Here is a 15,702-nt window from a genome sequence, read left to right as displayed (position 1 = left end):
AAAAAATGAAGCAAAGGGATCGAGAGAAAAGAATGATTTGCGCTTTCTGTGGGTCGCACGGCAGCTGAGTGGTTAGCACGGCACATTTCTGAGGTCATGGGTTCAAATCCAGCTGCCAGCCTTCCTGTGTGGGGTTTGCATGTTCTCTCCGTGCTTGCGTGGGTTTGCCCCGGGCACTCCAGTTTCCTCCCACATTTCAAAACATGCATGTCAGGTTAATTGGCCGGTCCATAGTGTCCATAGGTGGGAATGAGCGAGGGGGTTATTGGTCCCTGTGCCCTGCGACTGGCCGGCAACCAGTTCAGTGTGTCCCCTGCCCAAAGATGGGCTCTAGCACCCCTGCCACCCTACTGGGGATAAGCAGTGCAGATAATGGATGGTGTATTGTAATGAATGAGATAAATTATCGTGGCAGCCGCTAGATGGCCGTAGCGTTCTTTAAAACCCGTTTTCAAAAGCGCCCAAACTGGATGAGCAACTTCCCGTTGTTGTGACGTCAGCAGATTTCTCCAGGGATACTTTCGTACTGGAAATGTGATTACGGTATCCGTCAGTGGATATTCTCGGCTTTACTTGATATCTCCCTTCCCGAATATTTCTTCAACCTGCTTAGTCAGTATATGATGCTCCGTTTAGTTTCCATTTTTTTTGCAATTTAGAACATAAAGCAGTATCAGACTCGACTAAGAATTGGCAGCCTACCACATACGCTAATTATACTGGAAGTAGGAGCAAATGATGGAAGTGATCGTTATAAAAAGAATCACCCCGGGAAAAGTGGGGGAACGATAGAACAAGTAGGGCTACACAATTGAAGGGATGCAAATGATGCAAACGGGGCGAACGAGTATGAAAGGAGAGCTATGTTTCAGACTTGGGAAAAGCTCAAGGAAGATTGGTTAAGAGAGGAAATAACATGCATGCAATGAAAAAGTATAAGCCTGAAGTGATAAAAGATGGGAGGAATAGATTATGAAGATGGCTACACGGATCACCAACCTTTTTCAAACTAAGTGATACTTTTAGTTACTAATTAGCGCAAAATGCACCCCGTTTAATATGCATTTCCTAAAATAACTCATTACGTTGTTCCCATATTACTACCAGGTTAATTATTGGAAGTAGGATTAACTAGACTCAGTCAACCACTACTAAAAAATGACAAGGACCCGGCACTGGTAAGCTTTTTCAGAACAGGTCCGCGGGCACCCCGTTGGAGACCCCTGGGCTAAAGGGACACTCTTACACTTCAGAATCCAGCATCTCCTATAACTGCAATGCACAATTTCTAACACAACAATTAGTTGAAAAGACCTAATGCATGTAAATGAGTCATCAATGCAGCCCAGATAATTGGCTGCTCCTTGCCCAGTCTGGAGGACATTGCCCGCCAGTGATATAGCAGCGGAGCTGTCAACATTATACGAAACCACTCACCCTGGCCACCACCTCTTTGACCTGTTGCCCTCTGGAGGTTTTGAGTTTTGAATGCAAAGTCTAATCTCTTTTCATACAATGTTGCTATAAATGACAATATAGACAATTCTATAAGGCAGTCAAGCAATATTGAAGTCCAAAAATGAAGCATCTATTAAGTATCCTAAAAAAATTATTTTATGTCGACAAGATCTTGTGAAATAAACAATTTAACACAAGAATAGACGAGAAAAGAAGACTCAAAACAAATTATGAAGTGTGCATGGTACTCATGTTAAGACAATAATGATGCTTTAAATTGTGTGCATAATATTAGCGATAGGTGTGATTTTGGGGGACACGCCAAAACTTTGCCCGAGTAAAAAAACAGACAAGAAGGTCCTTTTTCACCACTGTATCTGATGCATTTCGACAACTGTCTAGCTTTAACCATACTTGAAGAAAAAAAAACTCCATTAAAATAAGCTTCACTTAAGGGTTACAAAATTGCATTGGTGACAGAGGGACAACTGGTTGCTATGGATACAAGACAGCCTGAATAGATGCAACCCTGCTTTCTAATAAGGTACATTTCCAAATGCGGTTTGGTATGAGATCATTGAATACGAATTATCTACCACAAGAAAAATAAAGTGTCGAGCACTTTTCCACTTCCAAGTTTTGGAGTGGAACATTGCTAAGACAACATTGACTAGAATCCTACTTAGTGGAGATGGTGAACTCCTTTCTCAAGTTTGGAAATAAACCATTCTCTCTGGTCTAGACCTTCATGTGCAGATCAGAAACCAGTCTTCCCCAAGGAGAGAAAAACACTTCTCTGGGACTCGAGCTCTAGAGAAGAACATTCCTCTACATAAGTTTTTGCCACAATTGGAATTTGAATGAGATGCTCCCCTTTATCCGGACTAAAGCTCATCTTAAAATGATAGCTTTCCTTCAGAATTAGTGAGCCAGTTAGCACTCAAGTGGATAGCTTTCATATGTGCAGTTTAACTGTAGCCATGAATGCTTAAAAAGTCACTATTCGACATCAATCGTCCTCGCTGCTCTCAGCAAAGTCATTTCTCGATCTTTCACGAGCGAACCGGCAAGCGGAGATGCCGCAGTCGCACTTTGAGCTCTTCGTGTTTGGCTCGCAGTTTGTTCCTCCTGGCCTGCAGCCGGTAGTTGTTCTCCTCCAGGCTGTGGATGCAGTCTCTTGCTTTCTTCAAGATAAGAACCTTGGAGGCCTTGCAATTTCTGGACAACTCGGGGACAGTGTCGCGAAGGCGCAGAAAGCAGTTTTTCAGCTCGTTGCGGCGATGACGTTCCATTACGTTATGAGTCCGTCGCCGCTCCTCCTCATCCTCAGTTTCCGCCGAGTGTCGTGACGAATGATGGCGTTGGTGGTAATTGCGACGGGACTGCTTGTTGGACGAGGAGGTGGGAGGAGGTGCGGCGTAGTTGTGCTGCAGCTGGATGTTGAAGCTGAGGTGGCGCTGGGGGGCGAGACGCTCCCTCTCCTCCTCTTCATGTTCGGAGCGGTAGTGGCCCACCGTCACAACATCAATCTCCTCCTCTGTCAGAAAACAAATGGTAGACTTTGTTATATTAGGTCTGTACGACAGTAATTGCTTGGCACCTTCCTACCTAGAAGTACTCTGCCACACATCCAGTTTGAACCACTTTATACCATTGGGTCACATGAGTGAAACTGAGTCAACCTCCCTTTAAGGCACTTAGGAATTAGTCAAATAAGAATATTCCGTATCCTGTCTCTTATTTTTAGTATGGCAGACATTTAATATAAAAGAACCAGGCTCAGGTGCAAGCCATACCTTAAAACTTCATTGGTACACAGCTTTTGGGTTGCACTACATTTTATCAAAATGAAACGTTTTACAAAAAAGTCGTTTTACCTCTGGAGAGCTTTCACTTTGGAGTTGGGGCTTGATTCATGACAACAGTCAGGTTTACACTTATTTATCCTATTACATTTAATCTTGTCTATTGATTAAGGAATTAACCGTCATTCATCACATATTCCTATAGTTAATCGGGTACTTAAAATGTCCTTAAAAAGAACTCCCTTGATTTTTTTTTGTGCCACATTTGATCACATTTTAAGAGCACTGTTCAGATAAAGGGCAGCACGGCGGCGCAGTGGTTAGCGCTTGTGCGGCACAGTTCATGTCATGGGAACCTGTCGTGGGTTCAAATCCAGCTCCAGACTTTCTGTGCGGAGTTTGTATGTTCTCCCCGTGCTTGCGTGGGTTTCCTCCGGGCACTCCGGTTTCCCCCCACATTCCAAAGACATGCATTTCAGGTGAATTGGCCGGTCCAAATTGTCCCTAGGTATGAATGAGCGAATGAGTTGTCTGTCCCTGTGTGCCCTGCGATTGGCTGGCAACCAGTTCAGGGTGTCCCCTGCCTACTGCCCGATGATTGCTGGGATGGGCTCCAGCCCCCCGCGACCCTACTGAGGATAAGCGGTATGGCTAATGAGATGAGATGAATGTTCAGATAAAGGATCACCAAACCATCTGAAGCTGAGAGCTACCTTACTGTTACTTATTAGCGCAAAGGGCTACCACTTTGATATGCATTTATAAAATAAAATCTTATATCACTACTAATGTTTATTATGTTATAGGCTATCTTAAAAATCATTTTGGAAGAATTGATAAAATTTAAAGCGACTACCATAGCGATGATTCATCATGTCAGTTTAGAAATCACATTTCTTAGAAAATCACGGTGAGCCGTTTTCAGAACCGATCCACAGGCTACTCAGTTCTCAGGGGGCTACCTGGTGGCTGAGGGCACCACGTTGGAGACCCACGTTTGAATTTTGACCATATTTAACATTTAATTTTCACAATCCGATAGCATTTGTATGCACCCCACGGAATGCAGTCAATGTCTACGTTTGTGGTAATGTTTGCTTGGCAGAGCTGGAGGTTTGGGCTGTGTCTTACAATGACAGAACAATAAACTATCGTCCATCGTTAAATATGTTGGTTCGATTAGTTTTTAATTACTTAATATTGGGAACATTTGCTCATCATACAAGAAATTCGAGCAACAAGCACGATCCTGGAACTAAATAAGCTCGTACAAAGAGGTACCACTGATTTGTTTTTTTCTCTCCATGTTATTTACTGGAATAAAACCAATTGTCAGCAGCCAAACAGATACTCAACCAAAACAAGGTCACCACATCCTGTGTGGGTAATGGTCAGCATCGCCACAAGACTCTGAAGTGAGTCATTAGGAGCTAAGGATGGACGCCAAACACATAAGTCATCAGTCACCATCTGAGACTACTGCTTTAAGGGTAATCCTAAATTCTTAAACATGCAAAATATCAGGAAATAGTACATGTTTTTTTGCATAAAATCTATGTCATTGGTAGAGATAATGCATTTTGAAGACAGCATTTTTTTCTCAAGACATGCCTGTCAGGGACATTCTTTTGTCACAACCAACCATAAAATCCTGGTCAGAAAAACCTTGTTTACTACAATCGCTGTCTGTTTTGGAACTCGCCCAATATGGTGTGTTAATGGGATTCGCCATTTCTAAAATGTTGTGTTCTTTCAATGTCATCACAGCTCTATAGCAACCAAGTTAGATGGGTCAAGTTTGAGACGAAATTTCTCGACTACCCCGTGCGTGAAATATTTTGCAAAATATATGCAAAATTGTGGTAAGGAACAGTACAGGTCCCGTGCCCGATTAATAAAAATCAGTTTGGGAATACCTTTAAACAAGGTAAAAAACTCAGGGAACAATTTCTCTCACCAGAGTCACTTGACGAGTATGTGGAAACGTCTCCACTGGTGGAGCTCGAGTCTGACACGACCTCCACCATTTCCTGGCTCTCCATCGGGTTCTGGCAATCCAGCGCGGAGCCGGTGAGCCCCTCGAAGATGGTGGTGTCCATTTCCGACAACATTTCCTCCAAAGTTTTGTCGGATGGGACGCAGCGCCACAGGCAGGCTTCCCCGTTGTCCTCCAAAATGGCGGAATTGGGACGCCCTGGTCCACCACTATCAATACTACTACAGCCTCCACCACCGCCTTTGTCGTCGTTATCATCATCGTCAGAGTAGAGGAAGGCGCAGTTCCAGTTGAGTTTCATGTCGCAGTCCTCCAGGAGGATATCGGACATAAAGCTCAACTGATCACCTTTGGAAAGGCCTGCTTTGGTGGGGTGTGAATGCTGGGGAGGGGGCAAAGACTTGAGGTCTCTTGAATTGTGGCAGAAATCATCATCATAGTTGGAGTAACCTTGCGAAGGGCACTCCAAGCCTCTTTCCAAAATATACATTGTCTCCTGCAAGGAAATTAAAAAAATGATTTTGTTAACATAGCAAGCAAGACAATATTAGTCAGTTTCTAACACATAGTTGTAAATATCTGTGCCCATTTATTCCGAGTCGTTTATTCTTACCTTTAAAGTCTATAACATGTTTACCATGGAGTGTCATGGCTGATTTTGCTGCATACAATGCTTCACCACATTGATATCAATGACAATAAAGTCAGTTCTATGCGAATTTATTCTAATACTGGGACTTTAACTGTGTAATAATTGTTAAGTGCACACAAAATGCTCATTTATATTTAAATTGGAAGCCAACTTTGCTTGACGTTTTGACGTTGAATCGTTTCCTCCAGTTTGTGCAAATACAAAGTTACAATAAATTAAAGTCTAACGACTTCATGAAACAATTAAGAAAACAAAGAAAAAAATGGCGGACGGAAAGAGCTGAATATTGTCTTGGTCCCGTCCCCTTGACCGTCCAAACATTTCCCACAGTAATTAATAACAGGGGGCAGTGTATTTTTGACCACTAGATGTCACTGTATGGTTTAGTTTAACTGAAAACGAGTTCTAAAAAAATGCAAGAAAGAATAAAAACTACAGAAGTGACCAAAACACACCATTTTACTTTTTAAATTTTTTTGCCCAGCCTTTTAGAGGTTTTTGGGCACCTGTAGCAGCAAGATGGCAGACAATTATGTCGGCACTTTTCACATGAAGCTCCTGTTAAGCATTTTTAATAAATACTTGTAATTTGAGAAACTAGCAATTACTTTACACCTTTGTATGATAATTCATGTATTTTTGCTTATTATTCAAACCAACATTGCTTATTTTTACCACTAAGGCACACTAAATAATAAACACCCATTTAAAGGAAAACATATTATTTTAGCAGAGTATTACCAGTGTCTGAAATAATGTCTGCACGGACGCCCGGGGCGTGCATCTTTTACGTCGGGCGTACAACTTAAAACATCTCCGCCCGGGTGGCCGACAACTTTTGCAAGGTAAAAAAAAAAAAAAAAAAAAAAACTAAAGATTTTTTTTTTAAAAAACAAACCTTTGCTTTATTCCGATTTCGAAATCTTGGTTGGGTTTGTACATTTCGGAATTTCAGTCCGTTTGGTAATTCGCATACTTGGCAGCCAATCAGAAGCCTGCATCGTACAACTTTGTGCTTCCAGACTTTCCCGTGCCTTATAAGGTCGTGAATTTGCATATCATTTTCCAAAGTAGGCGCACAAAGAACACAAGAAAAATGGATAAGTGGTTAGGAATCAAGCCAAAACCTCATTCCCAGAAGAAATATTCAAAAGAAGCCAACAAAATTTATGACGCTACTAAAGGTAAAAGTACATTAAAAGCATCGTGGAAAGAGGAGATCACATGGCTTGCAGCAGACGACGCAACGCAAACATTGCATTAATGAAGATGATTAAATACAAGTACGTACTGATGGCAGAGGGAAACCAGCGATGTCATATACATGCAATGAATGTTCCAAGTAGTTTTATAACAAACTTAATTTTAAAATGATGTTCTGTTATATATTCTGATTATCAATCCTTAATACTTTGCAACAATGTTTTTTTTGCAACGAGTCGTCTTAATGTGTTTCAAGTTGTGAAAAATTGCACGAAAACTTTATGGCGACTTTTCAGAGTTGTCTGCGCTCGTGCGCGGTAACTTTTTGTCCTGAGTTTCAGACACTGGTATTACATGTAAAAATGGAATTGCATCTTTAAGGGTTCAACATGACTTAAGATGAAGTCTGATAAAAAAAAAGTAGATTATAACCTATCATACCATTTGATTCAACATAATCACACTCAAAATTAGATTGAAACAATTTTGATACAGACGACAAATAAATATCATGTAAAGTGGATACTTTTGAAATGTTATAATGTTTAAGTATTTTTGATACAGCCTGCTAAACTAAACTGATAGAGATACAGAAGTGCAATAAAGGAGCAAGATTATTTCAAAATCTTTAATTTGACAGTACAGAAGTTATTTGTTAAATAACGTTTCCAAAGTACAGTACTATATACTGTAAATTGTGTTTGTACCTTGGTCTTAATGTATAATAGAGTATTTAATAATCAAATACAGAAAATGTTTCTTCTTGGCGGGGACTTTTTTTAAGAATGCAGCCTTAATAAAAACAAGGGATTACTAGACAGTATAAGGATACACGTTTTTTTTTTTCTTCACTCAGCTTGACTCCAAAACACTGTTTTTGGTGAAGTGAGCAGAATGGCTGTCGCTTCTTGCAAGCCAATTTTATCATCTTATCTGCATGGTGTGGGCAATAATTCAATTTCCCTCACACGGCAGCCCCTCTCCCTCCCCCTCGGTAATTTCACACGTTAGTGAGCAAACGCCACACGAGCCAGACGTGACATTAGCAAGCATTGTCAAGCAACGCACACGGCTTGTCTGCATGGCGTAGAGGGCAAGTCACATAAAGTGTCCCAATCAGAGGGCGAGCGTACATGTGTTGCAAGCTTGCCATGCACAACTAAGCCACACTTTGCGCTGCAGGCACACACTTCCCAGGGTTACGGAACGCCCCGTATGCAGCGTGGAACTGGAAACATGACACGTGGGAGGCGGGGGGTTTCCCCCTTTTTGATCGAGTCTTCGTAAGGAATTGCACATGCCGATCTATGCTTAGTCACATGACACATGCATTAGCACCAAAGAATGGGTTGTTGGTATTTGGACCCGTTGGCAAACAAGCGGTTTGTTTTAAATGTGTACTTTTCCAAACCAGGATCCTGGTTTGCGCAACCTTGCGACGTGGACCAGAAGCAAGCCTTGCGATTTATGAAGCATTCAAATTATGTTTTTGACAGCACAACGACGCTTGAAGCATTGTTTATATATCGTTAAAACACAGATAGCTGTAGCTTTAGTCGTTTTATTTTAATTTAACACGAGTATTTGTTTCCGGGAGTTACTCAGTACTGCGTGATATAGTGAGGTGTCATTCGCAAAGGAAACGGCTTTATGAGCCGGCTCCCCACCAATAAAGAGCCGGCTCCTTCGATTGAAGGCATTCGTGATGATTGGTCAATATGCATGGTGTGTGTTGAAGTCAGGGGTCTCAAACCTGCGTCCCACGGGTCATTTGTGGCCCACATGGTGGATAATAGTTCTTTTATTCTCCCCCTAGTTTTTTTATTTTATTTTGTGTAGACATTTGCATAATTTTAAACTTATTTGCTCAATTATTGCTGTATTCATCAATTACTAAAATTTACTCTTGTACCAAGACCAATACTCATTTATATAACTGATTTTATGTAGAAACAAAACAATATATTATGAACAGTCGAATGTTTTCATCAGAGATTTTCTTATGGAAAACACGATTTAGACCCAACTCACCCAAACCCTAGCTCCTAAGGCCCCCAAAGAAAATTAAGTTTAGGATCCTAAGTCCAGTGGAGAGTACACAACGGGGGACAAAAATTATAGTATAAAATAAATGAGTATGAGCAGAAAATGGAGCCAAAATTGGACTCAATTGAATGATGATTACACATATCAATGTATATTTTTTTGTAATTTAATTGCAAATTGGTTTAAAAGTTGAATTGTAACTTGTAATGCCTTTTTATACTATTTTATATCACTGGAAAAATAATCATTTGCAATTTTCTTGGCGGATTAATATTAAATAACCTTTAAGTTTCCTAACATCTATAAAACACGTATTGATATCTAAGTTTAAATCAGTAAGACGTGAATTTAAAACGACACACAAATCTCAAGAACCGTTTGGAAGCTGAAAGAGCCGGCTCTTATTTTTATTGAGCCGAGCCGAAAAAGCCGATTCTCTATTAAGAGACGGAATTTTCATCACGAGCGTATCCCCAAGTAATCATGTAATCTTAAACAATCACGTGACCCATTCATTGCCTATACGGGAGTGAGTTGTTGCAATTTAGCATATTATTATAAAAAATTAAAAATCAGCGGTTCTTTAAGAGGGTGTTTGCAGACAACGGAAATGCCGGTATGTTCGTTTAGAAAACCAGACGTAATCTTACCTGGTATTCTGAAATGGAGGAGAAACGTGAAGATAGTCCACTAAAGAGCTCCCAAAATCGACTTCTTGCCACCGGGATGAAACGGCGTGGTACGGAAGTCCTCCACAAACCAACTATTACTTGACTGAGTGGGCGTGGCCAAGTGAGACGCAGTACTACCTCTACAATGCGGCTCGCCTTGCGTTTCCTCCGCGACTACAAACCGCGCCAAAATGTCCAAATAGTCTCATAAACATAAGTGTCTCCGTGATTGATCAATTTAAAAGTGTCATTAATCGGTGATTCTATTCAATCCAGGTGGAAAAACAAGTGAGCACGATTTTTGTGTGAAAATGTTGGTGCCAAATGGGTCTAGCGTATGTAATCTGTCGGAGGGATACATAAGGGGGGGTGGATTTCCAGGAACTCTATGGCGGTAAAATGAGGATCCTGATGCACGTGGACCGAGTGGAAATGCCGGTTGTCGTACAGCGAGTTTACCGCTAGGGGAAGCCTTAGCTGCAAAGCAGGGGTTAGGAAACTTTTGGACTTAAAGAGTCATGAAAGCTAAATATTTCGATTATGTTTTGATTGAGAGCCACACTACATGGAGTTTTAAGACAAAATCTAACAACAATATCAAGTTGCAACATCTGATCTCCGGACAAAAGCTACTATTTCGGTGCATCCTATTTCAAAATTTTGAGATTTCCCTTGGCCTCATGCAGTGTTCTCCTTTACCCGCGTCCCTGCGTCCTAGACGCATCATATTTGCTGGGGACGCATTGTGTGCAAATCACCAAAAAAATGGTAATTTCTTCAGTGTCGGTTATAAGTCAAAACATAATACAGAAAGTGGTAACAACGGCAATAATTCCGGCACGGAAAAAACGGCAGAGAAATTCTTCAGAAGACCGCGAAGGCAAGGAAAACACGTGTTTTGAAGCGAACGATTCGACGAAAGATAAACAAAAGAATACTCCTAGCAAGAAAAGGACCTTTCTGCCAATATTTACTCAATTTTATTCCTGGTTACGCTCTGAGGACGACGATAATGGAGGCTACATGTTCTGTGATGCGTGCACCCAGCGTGACAAAAAAACTGGATTGCATAAATCATTTCCCAATACGAACTTTCAGAAAAGCACATTGGATCGGCACAACGACAATGAAAACCACATATTAGCTATGGAAATTCTGTTGTTGCAATTGGACTTTGAGGAGGCATTACAACTGTGACGGGACAGCAAACCACGAAGAATATATGAACTGAAAAATATGAAGTAATTAAAACTGCATGAATATAAAGACTAATATTTCAGCAATATTATTTTGTATATTGTACAATATTTTGTGAACTGGGAAATCTGAAGTGATAACTGCTTTGTATTACCAATTGAATGTGATGATTAAAACTGAATAAATATATAGATTTATGTATTTATTTATATATTTGTCGCCGATATACAATTTCAACCTCAATAACACTAAATTTTGGGGACCCATAGATCTCTGTTGGGACCCATAGATTTTTGAGTATGCGAGTCCCTGAGATCCATCACTTTTTAGAGGTAAAATGAACACTGCTCATGTAACCTTTAGATCAGGGGCTGGCGTAATAATAGTCTGTACGACCGTTGTTATTAAGGGGGTCACATCACCAAATGGTCATAGTTTTCTTTCATTCAAGGGGAAAAATTGTGAAAATTAGAAAAAGGACTGTTTCACATACAGTCCAAATGCCAACCCAAACTCACAAAAAAAAAAGAAAAAGGCAGAGTTAATTTGAGTGAATCTAAGAATCTCACATACTTGCACATGCAACAATAGGAGCTGCAATGATGATTTCATCCAGAAAATAGCGTCAGCAAGTAAATTATTTTGAAGTTACATACACCGCATTTAAGAATGTTTAGGTTCATTTTGACTGTCATGTTTGTTGTGAGTAATATTCAAAAGAGTTTGAAAATGTCACAATATACTGCAAACAAGAAAGATACACATGTATTTACCTTAAGCTACGTGACGCGGTTACAGTTCTAATTTAAGGAATCGAGTGGTCGTTATTCAACCTCTAGTGCTGCAACTGACAACTATTTAAATACTCAGCCTGTCACAGACTATTGAAATGATTAGCTGAATCATCGCATGATTAATATTATTTTTCTAAATTTAGAATGAAGTCAATTGAATGATGTGGATAATAATAACAAACACAAGAAAATGGGTACAATGAAAAATACATATTTTTTAACATACTTCGATTTGTACAAAAAAAACGCGAAAACCCCTTATTTTATTTATTTTTTCCCATTAAAAAAATGTTATACGCCGTACACATTTACAAGTTGGATCATGCCTGAGTGCTCTAAATACCCCGCAGCACTGATTGGCCGAACAATGTCACATGATCATCTGCAGCCAGCGATGGCCAAGCATGTCTTGGCATATAGACACGATGAGTTGGTATTTCATGTCCTCTGTGGCAGAGGCTACACCAAACCACTGAAACGCCCTAGGATTCAATGGAACCCAGGTTAAGAACCACTGGCTAAAAGCAGTGTAGACCATTCACCCATCCATCCACTTTCTCTGCCGTTTATCCTCACAAGGGTTGCGGGGGTGGTCGAGCCCATCACAGCTATCTTCAGGTAGTGGGCAGGGGACACCGTGAACTGGTTGCCTGCCAGACATAGGGGAATACAGTGACAGACAACCGTTCACATGCTCATTCACTCCTAGGGACAATTTGGACCAGCAAATCAATCTGTGATGCAGGTAGGGTTTTTTTTAATGTGGGAGAAAACCAGACGGCACAGCGGTGGTTAGCCTGCAGCCCCATGGTCCAGGGCACAAATCCAGCTACTGCAGCCTCCCAGAGTTTGCATGCTCTCCCCCAGGCCTGCTGCTAACTTGGAACCCAGTTGCTCTACTTTTCAAATGTCTTGTAATGCTTCCAAAAGAAACAGTGTCTAATAACCACCACCGCAGAATACAATAGAATAGAATGGATCTTAAACGAATTGATCTGAAACAAGTGCATTTCAATAATTCGCACCACTACTACTCAACCACTACGCAAAAGATTCAGTTTCTCTTTTTCATGAGCAAAGTAGAATTTCAGTGAAAAAAACACATGCTAACAAATATAAATCTCCAACTAAAGACAGAACGAGTTGTATTGATGCATAGCTGCTACAAAGATAGCGAGTTCAATTTGGACAGAGCTGGACTAGGCTGCAGTCAAGTGGCTAACATAAGGGGCTAACCAGAAAAGCTACCAAAAGGCCAGGAAAATCTTGTGTGTGCAAAGCCAATTTCTTAACCTAAGAATATTTTTTTAAATGCATGCTTATCTGATTCTGCATGTGTTTTTGCTCATTATTTCAACCAAAAGAGTTTATTAAATTAATGAAATATTTTAAAACACAAGGAGTTGCGTTAGAAAACCCACTGATTAAGACTGGTTTTGTGTCCGGACATGATACGGTATATTACCTTTGTAAAAGTGGAGCAGTTGGTTGGGGTTTCCCCCCAGGTGCATTGGTGAAAAAGTCATATGACCAAATATAAACAAGAATGTAATATCATAGTCAGTTATAGCAGCAGATTGAAGATACACAATGCACCCTTCACGTTACCATTACCGCACACATACGCACATATTCACAAAAGAGAGAGCGGTCGTGCGCTTCCATCCATCCCCTTCAAATTACGTGTTTCCTATTCGCCAAGGCATAATGATAGACTTCCTACATTCCCGGGAAGTCAATGAGAGCTCCTCTTGAGAAGAAGTCTTTACACATCAGCCCAAAGATCAAGAATAAGAGGGTCTGACTCTGTTGAAACCCAATATCCAAAATATAATCCCCGCTTTAAACTCTAATTTGAGACTGAGACACTATTGTATCTTGAAAATGAAAATAAAACCTTATTTAAAACCCTGTAGGAGAGTTTAGAACCCTTAATGTATAGCCTACGTTTCAGTCTTGAAACCCTTACTTGGAAGTCGCTTTAAAATGTGTTTAAAACCATACAACTCATTAAAATCGTAACCCACACTGGATATGCGTATTAAAATCATATTTGTTTAAACCCTAACTTGAAGCCATGAACCTTATAGAAAACTGCCTGGACTTGAATCTCAAAAACGGGTCGTAAGCCGGGACGGGAGAGAAAACATGGTCGGGATCAAAAAACAGGTCGTAGCCGGAGACAAACGTGGAGATCAGGAACAGACTGGTGGAAAAACGGGTGCAAAAAGCGGGACCGACGGGAGTCAGAGTCAAATTGCTTACCTTGTAGAAGCAGAGGTTCGCTGATGGACTGACAACAGGTAAGTGAAAGGACCGGGCTTGAAAAAGGACAGGGAACCAATCCGGTAGCCCGCAGCTGCTGGTGCCAAACGAGCAGTCACAGGTGAAACTAATCAGTCATTATGAAAGACTGTCCCTATATTGAAATGTGGAAAATATTTTACACAGCCCTCATTCGGGTCCATTCTATTATTTAACATTTGTCATCTCACTTGAAAAAAAAACTTTATTCTTCTGTTTTCTCTGACCAAAAGGAAAGGAAAGAAAAGGTTTCTCCTCATAGTCACCTGCTGCTAGGATGGTTAAGGTAAGCAGCCCACGGTTATCACTGACATTTTCCTCAGAATTGATTTATGAAATTCCAAAGTTAATTTCTCTTTTTGGGGTTGTGGCTTGGCAGTTTACCAAAGTTATACAGAATGTGAGAGGCCTAAAACTACAGATCACCCCCCATCCCCGACACCACCAGTAAAAGCTGGCGTGCAGGAATATTCCAATGGTGTGGCTGCAAAGACCACCATGCGAGGGTTGCTTCTGTTTTGATTTTCAGTGGTTAGGGTGGAGCTAGACAAAGAATTCTGGTCCGGGTTCACAAGGATCTGTCTTGGTTCGACCACTATGCGGTTGATGTTATTGTGAGGATTATCATTTGAAAGTCAGCCAATCACTACATGTTTTGAAATTTTGCCTTTTTAAGATTTCAAGCCACGTTTGATAAAATGAAACCAGGCTTGAAGTGAAGTGCTACTTGAAAAGATTAACTTTAATTGGAAACTTCAACTCTGACTGAGATCTTAAATTTGAACCTCTGACCTTTGGTTAAAGTCTGATTGTGAAAATCAAACTTTCTTTAAAAATACTTAGACATAAAAAAATAAGACAAAGACCAAGGTTGAACCACCTAATTTAAAATCCCAACCTTGGTTTTCAACCTCACTTTAAAATCCTAAACTATATGTAGGACCATTGTCTAGATATGAAACCCTTCTTTAAACACTTATCCAATTTGGAAATTGTATAGAAAACTGAATCCCGTCTGTGAGCGATCCTCAAAAATGTATTTCCCTACAATTATCAATGATTGTGTTTAATGAGTACCAAAATCCCTGAGTCAAGGGTGTAGGGTTTGTCTTGGCATTGGTGGGGAATAACAATAATTGATCAATATTGGTGGGGACATAACACATTTTTTAAAGTAATCACATTATATTGGTGGGATGAAAGTCAAGTCAAGTCAAGTTTAGTTGTATAGCCCTTAATCACAAAGAGTCTCAAAGAGCTGCACAGACCACAGATTATTGCAAACCACGGACTGTTATGACAACATCCCCTGATCTAAAACCTACATGAGGGCAAATAATACACATATTATCAACATAAAATAAAGGTTATTCATATGCTATAGAGTAGAAGTTTGTTTTAAGCTTACATTTAAACATTTCCACTGAGGTTGCAGATTGAATCTCAGGGGGAAAAGCATTCCACAGCACCGGAGCCTGAATGGAGAACACTCTCGAACCTGCGGATCTCTTTGTGGCTCTTGGGATCACTAGTATACCAGCATTTTCAGAGCGAAGGCTCCGGACCGGAACATAGG

The 15,702-nt window shown here is 40.5% G+C and overlaps 1 protein-coding gene across 1 annotated transcript; it reads right to left on the bottom strand.

Annotated features, from left to right (window-relative positions):
* Positions 1 to 1,591: 1,591 nt before the first annotated feature.
* Positions 1,592 to 9,947, bottom strand: LOC148363681 (uncharacterized). The gene is made up of 3 exons (XM_088337655.1): positions 9,811 to 9,947; positions 5,221 to 5,755; positions 1,592 to 2,995 (listed from the first exon to the last, which is right to left on the bottom strand). The coding sequence occupies exons 2-3, from the start codon at positions 5,747 to 5,749 to the stop codon at positions 2,511 to 2,513; spliced, it is 1,014 nt and encodes a 337-aa protein (XP_088193781.1). The 5' UTR covers positions 5,750 to 5,755; positions 9,811 to 9,947; the 3' UTR covers positions 1,592 to 2,510.
* Positions 9,948 to 15,702: the final 5,755 nt, after the last annotated feature.

This window comes from Urocampus carinirostris, chromosome 6 (assembly GCF_059441175.1).
Source record: "Urocampus carinirostris isolate Australia breed hairy pipefish chromosome 6, RoL_Ucar_1.0, whole genome shotgun sequence".
NCBI classification, from domain to species: domain Eukaryota; kingdom Metazoa; phylum Chordata; class Actinopteri; order Syngnathiformes; family Syngnathidae; genus Urocampus; species Urocampus carinirostris.
Note: the sequence above shows the minus strand (reverse complement) of the source record. Positions and strands in the feature narration are given on the sequence as shown.

What these genes read in the sequence shown, in the direction of transcription:
- LOC148363681 (XM_088337655.1), bottom strand. Translation starts at nt 5,749, where the DNA reads ATGTATATTTTGGAAAGAGGCTTGGAGTGCCCTTCGCAAGGTTACTCC. An exon ending in ATACTCGTCAAGTGACTCTG is followed by an intron (nt 2,996 to 5,220) that starts GTGAGAGAAATT and finishes GTTTTCTGACAG; the next exon opens with AGGAGGAGATTGATGTTGTG.